General features: G+C 38.2%; 1 protein-coding gene, 1 long non-coding RNA gene and 1 pseudogene across 2 annotated transcripts; 1 reads left to right on the forward strand and 2 right to left on the reverse strand.

The window, feature by feature from the left end:
* Nucleotides 1-7,754: 7,754 nt before the first annotated feature.
* Nucleotides 7,755-8,720, reverse strand: LOC121050919. The gene is made up of 2 exons (XR_005804367.1): nt 8,673-8,720; nt 7,755-8,005 (listed from the first exon to the last, which is right to left on the reverse strand). It is a non-coding gene; the product is annotated as an uncharacterized LOC121050919 (long non-coding RNA).
* Nucleotides 8,721-12,194: 3,474 nt separating this feature from the next.
* Nucleotides 12,195-14,218, forward strand: LOC112182781 (peptidyl-prolyl cis-trans isomerase FKBP20-1). Its single transcript, XM_024321323.2, has 6 exons — nt 12,195-12,356; nt 12,711-12,838; nt 12,948-13,081; nt 13,164-13,243; nt 13,654-13,746; nt 13,875-14,218. The coding sequence occupies exons 2-6, from the start codon at nt 12,730-12,732 to the stop codon at nt 14,020-14,022; spliced, it is 564 nt and encodes a 187-aa protein (XP_024177091.1). The 5' UTR covers nt 12,195-12,356; nt 12,711-12,729; the 3' UTR covers nt 14,023-14,218.
* Nucleotides 14,219-14,359: 141 nt separating this feature from the next.
* On the reverse strand, nt 14,360-16,022 carry LOC112170736 (annotated as a pseudogene).
* Nucleotides 16,023-20,069: the final 4,047 nt, after the last annotated feature.

The following is a 20,069-nucleotide window of genomic DNA, read 5'->3' on the forward strand; positions in this document are numbered from 1 at the left end:
ATTGTAGAAAAAATATATCCAAGGAAAAAGAGAAAAGCATCTAGCTTTCTTCATGTGGGTGGGAAACATGAATATGTGGTGTTGAGCTGTTTTCAGGTCAGTTTCTTCCCCTTTATTCCTTCAATTATTTCTCCAACAAGACTTCATTATATGCCTTTGACTTCTTCATATGAAATGTTCCACTATGAGTGTAGATCATCCTGACAAATTTTCAGAGCTTCAATCCATGTGGTTGGGCCGGAAATGCTGCTGGACCTCTTACAGGTCCAGTTTTCCGGTTTTGCTTCTGTAGAAAATTGGGCTGATTGTTTGAAGGCCTTCCACTCATATTTTTCTCTGGCACTCTTCATAAGAAATGATCCTTTGGGTGTCTAGAATGGATCTGGAAGGTTTCAGCTCATTTGAAGTTCATTTGGTCAGGCGGCCGCTCCTTCTTCCTTGCTTGGCTCTGATTCTCCTAGCCGGAGTAAGAAAATATTCAAGGTTGACTTTTTAGTGCATTTTCATTCTTCTCCATCATTTCTAGGTAATTATGGACCTAACGCTCATTTCACCTTCATTTACTCCAATGTACCTAAAAATAGAAATTGAATTAAAATCGATTCAGTTAAGGAATTAACTAAGCAAAATGTGAGGAATTAACTATTAAAATTTCACATTAAAATGCTCCTATCAGGTCACTGGCTAGGTCGCCAGACAAGTCATTGGCCAGAGAAGTCACTGGAAAAGGCCAACTCCTTAGCAACGTGTGTTAACCTCATGTCACAGATTATGTAACTGATCATGTAACTTACAATGTATATAACTGAACATGTAACTTACCATGTCACTGACTTAGTGACTTGGCTACTGACCAATAACATGGTTAGTGACATGTTCCTGATTGTGACATAACCAGTGACTTGAGGTTAATAATTATCAGACTGACCTAGGTATAATAGTGATTTGAAAATTCCAAAATATGTCAGTGACTTGGTCAATGACATGTGTATAATAGTGACATGCAATGTGATTTGGCCAGTCACAGGGATATAACAGTGACTTTTAAAATCGATTTTTCTAAAGATTAAGAAAACTATCCAAATTAATAATGTTATCAATTTCAATATTAAAACAAAAGTTTCAGTCTTCATAAAGTGAAAATTGGAATGAAAGAACAAAACTATATATTTGTTCAATGATTTTTTGAAACTGTACTATATTACAAGAGGATATACAGTAATCCAGTTAGAATAAAGCAGCCATCAAACATGCTATGAATGAGAAGGTGATCAAGAGGCTAGGAGAACATGTTGTATCTAGCCTTATACACCATGTAGCTGCAGATATGTCTGAGCATTGATCTTGAATATCAATTACACAAGCAACCTACTCCATTTTATTTTCTCAACTGCATTCCAAGCACTCGGTTCTAGCATGTTAACGGTGCTATAGTAACCTGTCATTGTAATTGTGTAAACAGTACGCCACAGCGAACTAACAAGAAAATGTTTAGGTAGAAAGTACACCAAATCATACATATAACAGTGTATGAGCAGAATTGAAACAAAATTTCATATCAACATCAAAATATGTCAATCTGCATTTCTAAATTCCAGATCTACCTAAAATCACACAGAGTAAGCACGGAAAAAATCAAATCATAATTCAGCATCAAAAGTCAATACTAATCCACAACACAAGTCAAAACCATATGCACATTCCACATTATAATTGGAGTTTCAAGAGCTATGCTTAGATACAAACGAACCGTGTTGGAAAACCATAACAACTAATCAAAAACCTTATTAAACCAATGACACTAAAAATCAGACTTCTCATTATTTTCAAAACACCAAGAGCTTCTCATATCATCTGCAAATTCAATTGACTACATTGAAGGATTTGTTATAATTAACAGAACAGGTCTTCTTAATAACTGGAGGTCTTCCTTCAATCCTAAAGATCCAATTCAAGCAAGCCAATTTAACTCAGACGGAAAAACACTTTACTGCATAGAAATAGTATTTGGCCATATAACCCAAAAGAAACTGATGTCATGGATCAGGTGAGACACTCTAAGCAAAAAATATATATATTATGTACATATATTATCCCTCTTATCTTCCAATGATACAAGATGATATTCAATTACTAAAGTACTTATTCAAGTATTTGAGGATCCAGTAAAGCTACACACATAATTGATGATTCAAATTAATATAATTGATATATAATTGATATTGAATATAGCAATGTGAAGCAGTATCCAGGTTTAACATTCACAACAAACACTATAGTATTCAGACTCCAAATTCACAAAACTTTTGCCAATTTCCTCATCGCAGTCCTACAAAACTTAACTCCTAACATATGATACTATGATAGTAATTAGTGATCAGAAATTCACATAGACTGAAAATCGATTTGTGCATCGCAATTAAAATGCCAAAAAACCCTAACAAAGCAACACCAAAGTAAATAAAAAGTAAAATGCAACTTCATCCCTTCAAAACGAAAAAAAAACTAACTCATTCGAAATGATCCATACGATCATCTCTACTAACATGAAAATTAGTGATCGGAAACTCGATTGTGCAAGTTTGCTATTGAAAATGGCAAAGTGAAACTTCAAAACGAACTAATAGAACCGATCGTCGGAATGCGCAAAAACTAACACGATCAAACCAGTTTCCGGCCACAATTACAGTTCATTTTTTCTTTAATAGTAAAACCCACACTTACCTTGATGGTGAGATCGAGAGGGAGAGCCCAGGCTATGGAGTTGTGCTTGGAGTCTCATCGTCTCGCCGAGTGCTTACCAGCCTTGAGGAGTACCGATCCCAACTACAGGGCGCGATCAATGAGCTTGGTCTAATCGGCGTCCGAATCACAGGAGTCGAGGATCCGCTCGAAGGAGAGATCGATGTGGAAGGGCGGCGAGTCGGAGCTCGAGGAGGTGGTCGCGGTCAAGGAGGTTGACATGGTAAGGGTAGAGAGAGAGAGAGAGAGAGAGAGAGAGAGAGAGAGAGAGTTCCCACTGGCAGCTTTGGTAATTATGCTTAATTTGAGTGGAAGGTTGTAAAGAGTTTACCTTAATTATCATGGGGACATTTGTGTGTTCTGGATTATAATAAGACACTTCAAAATGACCTCTTTTATCATTGGCTCAAAAAAAAAACTCAAAATGATATCTTATAAATTGTCAAATGTAATTGGTCAATCACTATATTAAAGTTTTCGAAAAATAATTAACTAGTAGATTAAAATAATGTTAGTGTTCAAAACATAATAATATAAACATAAAATGTTCAGACCAAACTGAAAGGAAAAAAAAAAAAAAAACTTAGTTGTTTGTCTCAAACCCGTGACCTTCATGTTGCTATCTCATTAGCCATCCACTGCACTAGACTAGCAGGTTCGATTAGAAGCGAACTAAACTATTTATAACATTACTGGGGGACCCACTGGGCCCCAATGTGGCTCCGCCCTTGTTGACAAGTCTAAGATAAATAAGTTGCAAGTCCACTCTAAACTAATCTCTGGTTTGTTTTCGTTCTTATTTTTTAGATCGGACTATAGGAACATATTACTATAGATATTTTCTTAATTCATAAAAAACAACAATTTATTGATACAAATAGAGGACACAGAAGTGGTCTTGTAATTTTTTTTTCAGGTCTACACCCCTGAACTTTAGGCCTAAAATCAAATTGGTCCCTCATGTCGGGGAGAGAGAGAAAAAAAATTAAAAAATTAGAAAAACTTGAAATGTCTATTTTGCCCTCATTGTGGGTCCCCATGTCGGCTCCAACTCAGTAGCTGACGTCATGTTTCGAGCCAAATTCAAATTTTGGACTTGGGTGATGTCATTTGAGAGTATAGGGACCATCGTAATCGATTTTCAGAAAGATGGACCAATCTGATTTTAGGCCTAAAGTTCAGGGGAGTAAACTGAATTTAATCCTTTATATTATTATTGAAGACTCATTTTTTCATGGCTTTTGGTACTTCAAAGTTGTACATATATTGCTTTGAATTATAATGTTTTGATTGATAAAAGTTGCATGTATGATTATTTCTACACAATCGTATAGATGAGAGATTCACAAGGGAATGGTAAAAGAAATGATTACAAAACTTGGAACACTGAAGAGAGCAACGTTTTGATTCAACTTATGGTTGAAGGCGCCAAACTTGGATTGTGTGATATTAATGGTGTGATAAGCAAACAAACAGTAGAGGCAAAGTTACTTCCTAAACTTAAGGAAAAATTTTGTTATGAAATAACTTTTAGTCATTACCAAAGCAGAGTGAAATGGTTTAAGAAACAATTCACCAATTACTCTCAGCTCATGCGCCATAGTTCTGGATTTGGGTGGGATCCGATCACAAAAAGATTCACTGCTGATGATGAAGTATGGGCAAGTTATTTGAACGTGAGCTTATTGCTTTTTCATTTTATTCTAATTTGGATTTATAATTATTTCAAATGGTTATCATCATATTGACAATTGTGTTTTTTTTTCCTACTAGTCACATCCAACGCATGGGCACTTTCGGTCATAAACTTTTCCAGACTATGAGGACTTGAAAATTGCAGTTGGAAATGGAACTGCAACTGGAATGGGCTCAATCAGTTTAGGCAATGATACAGATGCAACAACATTTGGTGCGGAAGAAAATGGATCTTGGGGAATTGGTGGCATAGATGGATTAGTTTTTGATCGAAATACTAACATGTTCGTACACAGTGAAAATGAGTCATCACACCAAGAAAACTCACCATCTCTTTCACAACAACCTGTTTGGACCCAAAATGAGCATTTTGACTTGACAAAGCGTCTCTTGGAGAAATTGAGCCAATGTCAGTGGCTTAAGCTATAAATATTGTTGACAAGTTTGAAATATATTATTTAGAGTCTAAATAAAGTCTACTTGCAAAATGATGGAAGCATGGAAATGAAAAGTCAACTTGAGCACATTTTCCTACTTCGGCTAGGAGAAACCGAGCTAAACAAGGAAAGAGGGGCGGCAGACTGACCAAATGAGATCTAAATGAGTTAAAACTTTTCAGATTCATTCTAGACATCCCAAGGATCATTTCTTATGAAGAGTGCAAGAGATAGTTTGGAGTGGAAAACCTTCAAAAAATCAGTCCAGTTTTCTGAAAGACAAAACTGGAAAACTGGACCTGCAAGGATTCCAGCAGCGTTTCCGACCCAACCACTTGGAAGTGAGCTATGAAATTTTACCAGAATTATCTACACTCATGATGGATCATTTCATATGAAGAAGTTGAAAGCCCATTCTAAATTCTTGGTAGAGATATAGTTGAAGGAATAAAGGAGCCGAAAGTGACTCAAAATTACTCCAAAACTCATCATTTTTATCCCCATTTATTGCTCCACTATCTCCAACTAGTGCTCCACTATCATCTGTTTAAGGCCAACCACTTTGGCATGGTAGCCTATAAATAAAGGTTACAATGAAACAACACAAGACACAATTCATCACAACAATCTCTAAGATTATCCAAGCCTCTCTAGAGCAACCCCTCTCATTCTCTTACCGGTAGTCACACTCCAGTCCTAGTCTTCTCAGGAGCTGACTGTCAATGCCACTAAACCTTCCAGCCAAGCTAAAGTCATGCTTTAGCAAGTTCTCCTCACTTCCCAGTGGTTCTTGCTCTGCTCGATCTAAAACATCGAGTATCGATTGTGATTTTGAAGAAGCTGAGCAAAAGTCCTCACCACGAGGCACCAAGGTTCTAAAAAACGCTAGGCACTAGTCGGGCGGTGATGCAGGGACTAGCGCCTAGGGGCCTAGGCGGGAGCCTAGGCGGGGACTAGGCGGTTTTTAATTTTTAATTTTAATATTATTTTTATGACATAATTATATAAATAAAAATATTAAAGTTCACAATTAATTGAGAATAAATAGATAAAAAAATTTAAAATTTAGCAATCATACTCATTAGCCAAAAGAAACAATAATACCGTTTAAAAAAAAACAATAATACTTATTAATTAAAAATAAATCGGGTAGTAAGAATCTAACAATCCTCCCAGACCCATATTAATTCCCTGACCCAATGTTCTTAAAGCCCAAAGATTTAGCTCTATCTTATCTCTTTGACCAAAAAAACAAAAAAAAACTCTATCTTATCTCATTCTTATCTCATCTGTTAGTTGTACAGGAGCTTCTCTTTCAAATTCGAAGTCATTTGTTGCAGCAGCAGCAGCAGCAACGTCGTATCATCATCATCATCATCACAATCATGGCACTCATATCCCCATCGCCTTACTCTCTTTCTTTTCTTCTCGCCCACTCTGACCTCAAAGACCCAGATGTTATCGTCGTGACCACCAACCATATATCCATCACCACGATTGCCACCTCCCAACCCGATCCGGTCTCAAATCCCAGAGAAATCGAGGAGAGGGATGGAATTAATGGCGGCCGTATAGCCTTCGAAGAGAGGAAAAGCGGCGGTGGAAGAAAGATGTGAGGTTGAATATAGTTCAGATTCTAGCGCCCAGCCCCAGTCGGGATCCGTCCAGCCCGCCTAGGCTCCGCCCAGCCCGCCTAGGCTGACGCCTAGCCGTCCGGCGCCTAAGGCAAACGATTAGGGGAAAATCCGAACGACACCTTCATGCCTAGCGCCTATGCGCTGCCTAGTCGGCCGCCTAGGCCTATTTTTAGAACATTGCGAGGCACAAAGAATCCCACGACGAGGTTGGTGCTCTCCTCGTTCACAATCGCTTGAAAGAAGTCAGGTCAAGGGACATCCCCAACAACCGCACCCGAACGGTGCTGGCACGCCCACGCAAGAAAAGAGACTGTTGACCAGCTCAAGAAAAACTGGAGCCAAACACAACCCTCCCAAGGTACCAATATCCACCACATAGCAGGACTTAAGGAAAACGGAATAGAACTGACTATGAAAATAATAGTGGCTCAAAAGGGACTACTGGTCAGGCTGAGGTTCTAGAAAACTTATCAAGTGGCATTGGTAAAATTGTCACAATCTTTGATCAAATTTGTGGCTTAATGGAGAAGAGAGAATCAAGAGAGAGTGACCTTTTGGATGTTATGAAGGAGACTCCAGGATTAACTAATGAGGCTTGCTTTATGGCTCTTGATTTGCTTAATACTAAAGCACAGCAAGATTTCTTCTTCAAGATGACTCATGAATAAACAAATGCAGTAGGTTTGGGTGAATCTCTTCTAGTGACACCTAATAAGCAATAGGCTATATTCTGTTATTAATTTTAAGTTATGGAGTTTGATTTTATTTGTTTGAATCGCAGCTTGTTTTGAATGATTTTAAACTTGTGTGTTATGGATTACAATTTATTTTTTGTTTGAATATTTATGATATTTGATTTGCTTTTGAATGAATGTTAATATGAATAGTGACATTTTAAAAAAAAAATGTTTAGGTGTTTTCTCCATTAGCAATGTCTGAAATGTAGGCCTCATCAACGGGCCGGGCCGGGCCTAATTACATTTTTAAATAGTCACGGGCCGGGCCGGGCCGGGCTTCATTGTAAATCAACGGATCCAAGCCCGTCCATATAAGGCGGGCCTTGCGGGCTTTTTCGGGCCCGGCCGGGTAGCCCACCTTTTTTCGGGCCGGGCCGGGCTTTTCTATAATGCATTTTATTGTGCAATATTTAGCCTCATCCACATCAACTAATTTTACTCAACCTCATTCAACTAATCTTGCTTCTAGATCATCTCAGGTCATATTAAGGATGCTATTTTTTCCCTTTTAAAATTTTAAGGGGTTTGGAACCTAGCCGAACTAGGAGGCTCATCCCCACGCCCGTTTTAATGTACTAAAATAAAAAGACAGAATACAAAGTGTCCCAATTTACAAATTACAACTTAGAACGAAAGCAAATTATTAATACAATTTCTATGAATTTATCTAATTAAGCATATTGTCTTCCATTCAGACTTGGTATCATTGAGGTTCACACTTAGAATCTGCCTGCAGCCCTGCATAATTGGTACATCCCTGCAAAAAATTCTTGAAATGAGCCACTTATTTGTAATGCACGGACTACACAGAATACCTAACACTCCAGCTTTATTTCTACTTGGGCATAAAATTGAACATGCTTATTACTGTTACATATATATATACTGCAAATTTTAGTAATAGCAAGCAACTCACAGTTTCAAATGAACCAATTCAAGCTTTAAAACTACCCACTATAGTCTAACTTCAAATAAAGTTTGTATGTAAAAGCATCCTAAGAATTGTTAAGGGTCCAATTACAATTTTCCACATAAACTGCAACTTACTGACCTTGAAACTTTAAGGCTGCAGATTGGTTGATAACTCATGGGATTCAACTGATCTTGGTACCTACCCATTTAAATAAAGAATTAAAAAACCAGAAAACATGTTTTGCTAAACTGAAAATAAAAAATAGAAGCAATGAAGTAGCCAAAACAATATACCTGTTCATGGGACTCATTTTCAGAATCATTATCAGATTCATTTTCAGCTTATCACCTCAGAAAACAAAGGTCCAGTACTCTCAGACCAAATACCACAGGTACCCGTTATCATCTTCACACATATAACTCCTTATAATCTTAACAACACATGTGAAACAAAACCACTGACCAAAAACATCAACAAAACCACTGACCAAAAACATCAACAAAACCAGTACCTGCTCGATTAACACCTCAGAAAACAAAGTTTTGATTTTTCTCAAACCAAATCAACAACGACCAAAGGTACCCGTTATCATCTTCACACATATAACTCGCCGAAAGGAGGCTGATCCGTTATGGAGGTTTAGGTCGAGTCGTCGAGACGAGGCTAAGGAGTTATGGAGCCATGGAGGTTTAGGTCGAGAGGAGGCTGATCCTTTGTTTGCTCTTACTCATCCTGCAATGTAAGAGATCACAATCAAAACAAGCAAATAATTAATCGTACAACAACTACATAAAAATTAATAAGTGGCAGATCAAAACTCCATTACAATCGAAAAAGACTTGGTCGAGACTGAGACAGAGTCGAAGGGTTGGACTGAGGCCGTGGTGGTCGATCGGAGACTGAGGCCGTGGTCGAGACTGAGACTGAGGCTGTGTGTGAGACTGAGACGGAGGCCGTGTGAGAGTGAGTCGATCTGAGAGAATGAGACAGAGCCCGTGGTCGATCTGAGAGAATGGACTGAGGCCGTGGTCGATCGGAGACTGAGGCCGTGGTCGATCGGAGACTGAGGCCGTGGTCGAGACTGAGACGGAGGCCGTGTGAGAGTGAGTCGATCTGAGAGAATGAGACAGAACCCGTGGTCGATCTGAGAGAATGGACTGAGGCCGTGGTCGATCGGAGACTGAGGCCGTGGTCGAGACTGAGACGGAGGCCTGGAGGCAATGGATGGAGGGTTGGAGACAGCGGCTGAGTGACCTGAGTCGAGAGAGAAAAGTCGTGAAATAGCGATAGGGAGATAGGGTTTTGATTTTAGGTCAAATACGGCAATACGTATACGCTGGTGTGAGACTGTGAGAGTGAGACAGGTGGTCTCCATTTTCCAAATCCAACGGTAGAAAATTAGGATTGGAATCATTGGATTCCCTTTCCAAATCCAACGGTTATTTTTATATCATTCTAATTTCTAAAAACATATATATCATTTTTGTATTTTACATAATATCACACACACTCCAAAGAGCAACCCATATCAATTCAAATAAAATGGAAAAACCGACCGTTAGATGAGTTTATTACAATAAATTGTGCGTGTGGTTAAAAATTTAGTCAATTTCACCATAGTTTTGAACCCGATCTAATTGGTCAACCGTAGTCACTTATATGTTTTCTTGGTTGACCAATGGCGTGACAACCTCGAAACGTGCTTAGTTTTTCACATCACGTTTGTATATATCCCATCTATGGATGTACTTGGACATAAGATACAAAAAAATAATTTTAATTACAAACACATTGACATATACCAATTTTACTCCTAGAGTTGTACGACATATACATTGCATTTAAATTGTTTAGGTTCATTCTAAAGCAACCATGAAGTGGAAAATGAATTCAGAAAAACCAACCGCTCGATTGAGAGATTGTAATGTTTTATGGTGGTTGTAAAAATTCAGCTAATTTGGTTATCGTTTAGAATTCGATCAACTAGGTCAAACTTAGTTACTCTTATAAACCTATATTTATATATCATACACTCCAAAGAGCAACCCATATCAATTCAAATAAAATGGAAAAACCGACCGTTTGATGAGTTTATTACAATAAATTATGCGTGTGGTTAAAAATTTAGTCAATTTCACCATAGTTTTGAACCCGATCTAATTGGTCAACCGTAGTCACTTATATGTTTTCTTGGTTGACCAATGGCGTGACAACCTCGAAACGTGCTTATTTTTTCACATCACGTTTGTATATATCCCATCTACGGATGTACTTGGACATAAGATACAAAAAAATAATTTTAATTACAAACACATTGACATATACCAATTTTACTCCTAAAGTTGTATGACATATACATTGCATTTAAATTGTTTAGGTTCATTCTAAAGCAACCATGAAGTGGAAAATGAATTCAGAAAAACCAACCGCTCGATTGAGAGATTGTAATGTTTTATGGTGGTTGTAGAAAATTCAGCTAATTTGGTTATCGTTTAGAATTCGATCAACTAGGTCAAACTTAGTTACTCTTATAAACCTATATTTATATATCATAAACTCCAAAGAGCAACCCATATCAATTCAAATAAAATGGAAAAACCGACCGTTAGATGAGTTTATTACAATAAATTATGCGTGTGGTTAAAAATTTAGTCAATTTCACCATAGTTTTGAACCCGATCTAATTGGTCAACTGATTACCGATATGTAGAATATATATATATATATATATGCACATATTCTATATAGAATAATAGAAGTATAAGAACTTCCACACACACACACATATACATATATATATCTCTATATATATTATTATATTATATATATAAACACACACATATATAAATATATATACATATATATAAACACACACACACACACATATATATATATATCTCTATATATATATTATATATATAAACACACACACACATATATAAATATATATATACATATATATAAACACACACACACACACACATATATATCTCTATATATATATTATATATATAAACACACACACATATATAAATATATATATACATATATATAAACACACACACACACACACACATATATATCTCTATATATATATTATATATATAAACACACACACATATATAAATATATATATACATATATATAAACACACACACACACACACATATATATCTCTATATATATATTATATATATAAACACACACACATATATAAATATATATATACATATATATAAACACACACACATATATAAATATATATACATATATATAAACACACACAAATATATACATCTATGTGTGTGTGTGTGTATATATATATTTATAAACACACACACACACATAACTACAAATATATATATATATATATATATATATATAATATTTTACGGGCTTTTACGGGCCGGGCCTAGCGGGCTTTTACGGGCCGGGCCTAGCGGGCCTTTGGCGGGCCGGGCCGGGTTTTTGCGGGCTTTAGGCGGGCCGGCCCTCGGCCCACCAAAGCGGGCTTTTGCGGGTTTTTTGACGGGCCGGGCCGGGCTAAAAGCCCTCCGGGCCGACGGGCCTCCATCGGCCCACTTGATCCGCGGGCTTTTTGATGAGGCCTACTGAAATGGACATGTATGGAGCTAATGAAGAGGAAGAACGGTTTTACGAGGCTGTTAAGATATTATTGATGGCAATACAAGCAGTGGTTTATGTGTTATACGATCTTCTGTTCAGCATACGTGGTGAACATATTAGACGACCACTGACTCGGCGACCAGTGACATCAAGTGGATACATATATATGCACAAAATATTGGACAGCGAGCCTCGAATCTTTAGAGTGAGTGTATAGAATGTATCTTGACGTTTTTCAAAAATTATGTAGCATATTAAAAATGAAAATACCTTTGTGGGATACAAGACACATGTGAATGTCCTTTTTTATCATTTCCTTAAAAAAAAAATTGAAATAAATGAAATCATTGACACGCTCTGGCCTCTGGGTGCGCGTGTGGGATATCCTCGAAGCATCGGACTATAAAACGCAAAAAGGCCTTCTCGCGTCTTCTTCACAAACTTCATCAGACGCCGATGGCCACCACAGCTCACAGCAATACGACCCGATTTATCGTCCCAATTTCAACCCGACAACCCGCTTGCCCCGCCCCGAAATTTCGGAACCTCATCCACCGCATCGAAACGGGTCAGTCCAACCCAACTCTTGCACTCTTCAACCACTCTTGTCTAATGTTTGCTTCGCTTGTCAATTTGGCATGATTACTACTAAATTGGTCTACTCTGCTTAAAACCCTAATTTTGATTTGCTTTAGAATCACAAAGCTAGCTGCTTTTGGAATTTGCATGCTGATATTTTGTTGTTGTGTGAATTTCCTCACTGAATTTCAGTCTTAGCTTTTTTAGGGGTAATTTAGTTTTGATGATTTCTGATTGTTAGGTAACTGATGTGGTGGCTTTGGCTGAATCTGGGCTCTTGTGTATTGTCTATAATAGTGTGTTAAGGCTTAAAGTTTTGTTCTTTTTTTCATGTTATGCACAGACCATTGAAGATTGCAAGTATGAGTGATGCAATTGATTTAACTGGAGATGGAGGTGTGCTCAAGAAAATTGTAAGGCATGCCAAACCAGATGCAACTGGTCCGACGCAAGACCTTCCTCTTGTTGATGGTGGGTAGAGACTGTAGTGACCACATTTTGGAGTTGACTGGAAAATAGTATGGAAACTTGTGTTTTCTTTCTGAATTGTGATTGTGATGTTGTACTTTGTGTTGGGCAGTTCATTATGAAGGGGTTCTTGAGGAAACTGGGGAAGTGTTTGATACGACTCATGAGGACAATACGATTTTCTCATTTGAGATTGGGAAGGGCAGTGTAATCAAGGCTTGGGATGTTGCACTGAGAACCATGAAGGTCAAGATCTGCTCTTTTTTGGGAAGTTTTGTAGTTTTTGAAGCTACCTGTTACATAGTTTCTATTTTGTTGGTTTCATTAGGTTGGCGAGATTGCTAAGATCACTTGCAAGCCCGAATATGCTTATGGCAGTGCAGGGTCTCCACCAGATATCCCACCAGAGTAATGATTCTCTTCTATGTTTCTATCGATATTGCTCTTTAAGTTGAAGTGTTGGTTACCTTGTAAACATATGAAAATATTTGTCCTGATGCAAAAATAATGTTATTGGCAACAAGTTCAATTAGTGGAAATATGAAATATGATTGCATCATTGGTGGTCGTCGGCAACCCACTATAAACAAACTTATTTGGTAGATAGAATAGAATGTCCAGAAGCATGTTGAAGTGGTAAGGCTTGCTCTGGGGTTGGCCTTACTGAATCCATACCCATTTATGCATCTATCAGTTGCTTTATGATTGTATTCAAATGTTCATACTGCTTCAATGCTTTGTCGATAATATTCATTCCTTGTCACAAATGCTGCCTCTATAATTTCCTTGGAAACTAATACATATTATGTATCCTGCAGTGCAACCCTTATATTTGAAGTCGAGTTAGTTGCCTGCAACCCACGGAAGGGATTGAGTCTGGGTAGTGCTTCAGAGGAAAGGAATAGGCTAGAGTAAGATCGATATTTACTACTTTATCTATGATCTATATTCTGTAATAATTGTTTCTTTGTTGAATCCATTGAGATTTACCCAGTTTATAAGAATTATGATGCCTTATGTTACATTTTGCAACTCACAGAGAACTGAAGAAGCAGAGAGAGCTTGCTGCTGCAACCAAAGAGGAAGAGAAGAAGAAGAGGGAAGAGGCCAAAGCTGCCGCTGCTTCCCGTATTCAAGCCAAGTTAGATGCCAAGAAGGGAGGAAAGGGAAAAGGCAAAGGAAAATAGGTCCTTGAGCATGTTATTAACATGAACCTTAATAATTGATTAGATGGAATAAATGAGTTAGTGCACTCATTAGTTAGACAGGATGGTGGAGTTTGTGCAATAGCATAGTATGAGTGATCTATGATTTTGAATGTCATGATAACTCATTTGAAGCAAATTTCAGATTCGGATGGTTTTAGTCGTCTATTTCAATCAAGTGAGGCTTTTCTTCTGAATCTTTGTGTTTGAAGCAACTTTTTTGAGGCTTTGTGATTCTCAATTACCTTGATTTCATGCGTAATTACTTGGTTAACATGTGAATTTGAAATGGCTTGAATGCTGGATCGAAATAAAGTGATTTAGGTGGTGAAGAAGTGGTTGAACGAAATTAAACAGAGTACAGACAACACTGGAAATACTTTCGCCAACACGGGATGTCAGATCGACCAGAAAAAAACAGAGGATGTCAAGATCTGAATTCTGAACCTTAATGAAATCAATCATCTATGGTTGGATCTATATCAACAACCCATTTCAGCCCAACCTTCTGACGAAGTTCCTGAGATTATCATCCGAAGAACCACCTTCCTTCACAGCCTTCATAGCCAAACCTTTCCATTTCTGAGCATTCCTTCTCATCTCCTCCCCTCTTTCTCCATCCCCCATCACCACTTCCAGACACCTCTTGATCTCTTCACGCTCGATCACTCCCTCTTCATTTTGTCTGGCTCTAACTCCAGTCCCCCACAGCTCCTCAACCAGCTTGGCATTTGTAGACTGGTCTGCAAAATGAGGGCACCCAACAACCGGAACACCAGCTGCCAAGCTCTCTATAGTAGAGTTCCACCCACAATGCATCACAAAACACCCAACTGACTTGTGGCTCAGCACCTCTAATTGTGAACACCATGGGACTATTAACCCCTGTTCCTTCTTTAGTGTATTGTTGATCAGATTTTGAGTTTCTTGACCCCCTTCATTTCCTGACTTGCGGATAACCCATAGAACTGGGAGTCCACTGTCGACCAAACCATGTAGTATCTCTCCCATCTGTCCACTCTTCAACACCACCATGCTCCCAAACGATACATAAACCACAGAAGAATCTGCTTTTGAGTCCAGCCACTGAAGGTAATCGTCCCCAGACTTGTCAAACAAGTCGCAACGAACTTCGGCATCATTGGAACGAGCCAAGGGACCAACAGTAATCAGATTCATATGACCTCTCATATCTCTGATTGCTGCCTCTTCTAACCCATCAAAGGTGTTAAGCAGCACACAAGATTTGGGATCCTGTTCCAAGATTTGGTAGTGTTCCTGAATGGTAGGGAGAATCGAAACATGTGGACTGGTGGGTAGGAGATAGGAAGGTAGCTCATCAGAAGCAAAAGGTGGCAATCCATCTATTGTTATGGAACTTGGAAATGGAAGGCTACTCTGATTCTTATAGTAATCTCTGAACTCTGAAGTAATGGTGGCAAATTGCAAAGGAAGTGGTGGATGATATGCAAAGAAACGCAGAAGCTATACCAAAACCACTTGCAACTTCAGCTGCCCAAGGGAGGAGCATAGTGTAGATTAGGAAGGTGATAGGGCCATGCTCATCGGATTTGGAGATCTTCTCAATCAAAGCAGTGAGTGATTGTGATCCCGCCCGTTTCAGCTCAGACATGATGTGGTCCAGGTCATTGGCGGGTTTGACTCCATCGTCAAAGCCATCGGAGAACGAAGCAAATGATAAGCCTTCTAGAGAAGGTAAGGATTTGATTTGGGCAAGGCCATGGACGTCGGTGACAAAGGTGACATGTGACTTTCCAATGTCTATAAGCCGCTTAGCTAGTTGGAGACTAGGGTTCATATGGCCTTGTCCTGCGCAGGAGATGACAAGGAAGTGGTGGTTCTTACTCTCCATGTAAACCTCTATCGGCTTACTCTGCAATATTATGGATTGCAGTTTGAAGTTGCAAATAATGGATAGGTGTGTTTAAAGCTTAAGACGGCCGTCATTCTGGACTTCTGAGTAAAATTGACCTACACTATCTATCTACACTCGTAGATAAGAATGAATTTGCTCCATGAAATTGCACATTTTTCCACTAGAGTTTCTTGACTAAATTGGTACTATGAATTCCTGATTGTAAGAAGCTATATTTAATTGTGCTTAATCAGTCTGTGCTCTCTCTTAATAATGCATCAATGCACATGTGGAGTCAACAAGCTTCTGTATAAAATTTAAGATCGATCAGATTATCCTATAATATTCAAATCTAAAGAATTCAAATATACAAACTTGTTATGTTGAGAACATAATACCGTGCGACCCGGCTACCTATATCAGTGTAATAACACCGATCTGGGCCATAAGTTGAGCATAACCTCTCAACTTATGGCCACGTTTGGTAACCATGATAGGATTGGATTGGTTTGAATAGGATTGGATTTGTAATAGGTTAAGATAGCTAATCCTAATCTTATCAGTTGTTAGTTACAAGATTGAATAACAAACTGGATATGTTCAAAAATAAATAATAAAAAATAAAATTGGATAGAGATCATCACCGTCGGCCTTCCTAGTCACCACTGCTTCACATCGCCGGTCAACAACTCAGACCCACACATCCCACCACTGCTTCTCTCTCTCTCTCTCTCTCTCTCTCTCTCTCTCTCTCTCTCTCTCTCTCTCTCTCTCTCTCTCTCTCTCTCTCTCTCTCTCTCTCTCTCTCTCTCTCTCTCTCTCTCTCTCTCTCCACCATCGCACTTAGCATCCACAGCTCGCCGGTACTTGACCATCCCTTTCGTTCATCGTCAGCCATCTCCATTCGACTTCAATTCTAAGAACTTGAAAATATACCCATCGGGCACACCCATCAGATTAATCTTCATGAAGCTTCGACGGAATTGAATCTAGATCAACAATCCACGAAGATCGGTGAATCCAAACTCATCAGCTCAGAAATCCAATGATTTTGATGATCGGAATACGTTTCATAACGGCGGTGGAATACGTATGAGACTGGAGAAATCGGTGGAGAACTACCGTGGAGGATGAAGATGGAGGGAGATTGTGAGAGGCTGCGATTTTGGAGGAGTTGGAGGCATAGGTTCAGTTCTATCGTGGCTGGAGATTTTGAGGCTTTTCTACTTGGATAAATCTCACCTTTCTAACCAGATTGTAAATCCATATCTGATAAGATTTGAAAAATCTGGTTGCAGATTATCTGGACTGCCAAACATGATTACTTATCATATTAGATTTAAATTTTACTATCCACCCTCCTTATCCGATGAAACAAACGCGGCCTATGTGCCTAATTCAGCAGAAAGGTAGTCTACTAGTTATACTGTCGCTATCAAACTATCTAAGAAGTATCCATTGCTTACACACTGGGAATGTTCCCTGCTGCTTGAGCTTGCAGCTGTTGACAGGTTGCATACATCCTTAACGTTGTAGCCATCAAAAAGACCCCGAGGACTAGCCAGTAGCCACAACTACATACAAAATTCAAAAGAAGGATTATTATTTTTCCTTATTATATTAAAGATTAATTTCAGTTTACCCCCCTGAGGTTTGGGGGTGTCATCATTTCACCCCCTCTACTTTCAATTTTGAATTTTTACCTCCTAAACTTTCCAATTTCAATCAGCCGTGTCCAATTTCTACTATTCCTTCCAAATTAGACGTTAAGTTTGACTTTTGAGGGCTAAAATGATCATTTCAACATAAAAAAAATTAAAATTTGTTTTTTTCTGTTTTTTAGTTTTTTTTTTTTTTTCTGTTTCTTCGTTTTTTTTTTTCCTTCAACCTATACACCACAAGTTATAATAGATTTATAAAAACAAAAAAATACTTTAGGTGGTTGAAAGCCGCTCGCTGGTCTACGATATTTGTGATATATCTCTGATAAAGTGAATAATTTTAGGATATATCCCCAATAAAGTGAAGAAATATTTGTAAAAAATAATTTTACACTTTATCTGTAAATAAATATCTGTATATCCCCAATAAAGTGAAGAATTATCTGTGTAAAATTATTTTTGGTCTACGATATTTGTGATATATCTCCAATAAATTGAAGAATTTTATGATATATCCCCAATAAAGTGAAGAAATATTTGTAAAAAATGATTTTACACTTTATCTGTAAATATCTGTATACCCCCAATAAAGTGAAGAAATATTTGTGTAAAATCATTTTTTACAAATATTTATTTACAGATAAAGTGCAAAATTATTTTTTACAGATATTTCTTTACTTTATTGGGAATATATCCTAAATTCTTCACTTTATCGGAGATATGTTACAAATATCGTAGACCAGCGAGCGATTTTCAACTACCTAGAGTATTTTTTTGTTTTTATAAACCTATTATAACTTGTGGTGTATAGGTTGAAGACAAAAAAAAAAAAAACTAAAAAACAGAAATTTTTTTAAAATTTTTTTATGTTGAAATGACCATTTTAGCCCTCAAAAGTCAAACTTATTGTCCAATTTGGACAGAATATTAGAAATTGGACACGGCTGATTGAAATTGGAAAGTTTAGGGGGTAAAAATTCAAAATTGAAAGTACAGGGGGTGAAATGATCACACCCCAAAACCTCAGGGGGGTAAACTGAAATTAATCCTTATATTAAACCAAAACAAGTGTGACCTTGACGACTAAAAATAAGAGCAAGTCCACCGGTTGCTTCTTGACCGGTCACCAGCAAGGAAAAGCTGAGGTGGTGACCATGGAGGAGAAAAACGCAGCTCCACCGGTAGCTTCTTGACTTGGCAAAATCATAACTTTCTTGACTGAAGCCAAGAAAAAAGCCAAGGGCTTGACATTTTTCTTGCCCAGCCAACCCATCTGCCAGCTCGGTCCAGCCCTGAACGTGGGTGACATCAGCACCAGAAAACTTCACAATTTCTCATCTAGAGCTGCAATCGAGTAAGAAGCGAAGCCCAGAAAGCCGGAGAAGTCGCCGGCAGCGAGGAACCGTAACGGAGACAGAAACAACCCAGAAACACATTCTTCAAAACTCGATCGAATTGAAAAACTAATTGTACAGACGTGTAGAGCATGACGAGGGATGAATTTCCATACCACATGCAAGCAAATCGGTCTCCAGAGTCGCCAGAAAACACCACAGAACCGCCGGAGCAGTCGTTGCTTCTTGCCGTCGATTCTCCGTTTCTGTTCAGTGCATGGATGATCCAAGGGCAAGGGTTGCTGGCGACAGCGAGACGAAGACGATGGTGTCCGAGGGCCACCGTGGAGTAGCCGGATGAGCGATTTCCGGTCGGGTTTCCTACCGGGTCGCGCTGTGTCTCGGGTCAGGGAGCACTGAGCTCTCTCTCTCTCTCTAATTTTACATTTTTCTTGTCTCTTCCCACAGCTCCTATTTAAATGTGTCCCATTAATGAATGACGGCTAGGATCAATCGGTGGGAAAATGTGGATGGCTAGGATCGCGCCACCTGTTTCTCTTTCTTAAATTAATTTCCCAAAATTTCAAAAGTTCGAATAACCACGAAAAATAGCCCTGTGATCCGAATAATTCTCTGAAAATTTTCACAGACTCGTCGTGACGTGTACTTTATTATCCAACTCTTACATTGAGGATCTCACCTTGTGAAAATTTCTGAAAATATTCTCGAGCACTTTGACATTTGTCGAGATCATATGAATAGTATAAATCAATGAACAGTGAAAAATGAACAATCTTGACTGGTCAAGAAAAAAAATGGTGGAAACCCATGTCCAGTGGCAGTGAACAGTTACTTGACTGATCGACGCCTTGACCTTTCGACCTTGACATTTCTTGACTATGGGTGAACTTGCTATAACAGAACTATTTACACTTTAGAAGTAATAATAAGACCATCCTCTGGTCGATATGGTAGATAGAAACTGTAATTTTGATTCTGGTGTTCAAATTTTATTGCTCTAGTGGCCACATTTTGTAGTTAATCGGAAAATAGTATGGAAGCCTGTGTTTGCTTTGTGAATATTTATAATGATCATATACTTTGTGTTGGGTAATTCATTATGAAGGCGTTCTTGAGGAAACTGGGGAAGTATGTGAT

The sequence above is a fragment of the Rosa chinensis genome, chromosome 1, assembly GCF_002994745.2.
Source record: "Rosa chinensis cultivar Old Blush chromosome 1, RchiOBHm-V2, whole genome shotgun sequence".
Classification (NCBI taxonomy): Eukaryota; Viridiplantae; Streptophyta; class Magnoliopsida; order Rosales; family Rosaceae; genus Rosa; species Rosa chinensis.

Coding starts and splice junctions, on each gene's coding strand:
- LOC112182781 (XM_024321323.2), top strand. CDS start 12,730: ATGAGTGATGCAATTGATTTAACTGGAGATGGAGGTGTGCTCAAGAAA. Junction 12,839..12,947: donor AGACCTTCCTCTTGTTGATG/GTGGGTAGAGAC, acceptor TGTGTTGGGCAG/TTCATTATGAAGGGGTTCTT. Junction 13,244..13,653: donor CCACCAGATATCCCACCAGA/GTAATGATTCTC, acceptor TGTATCCTGCAG/TGCAACCCTTATATTTGAAG.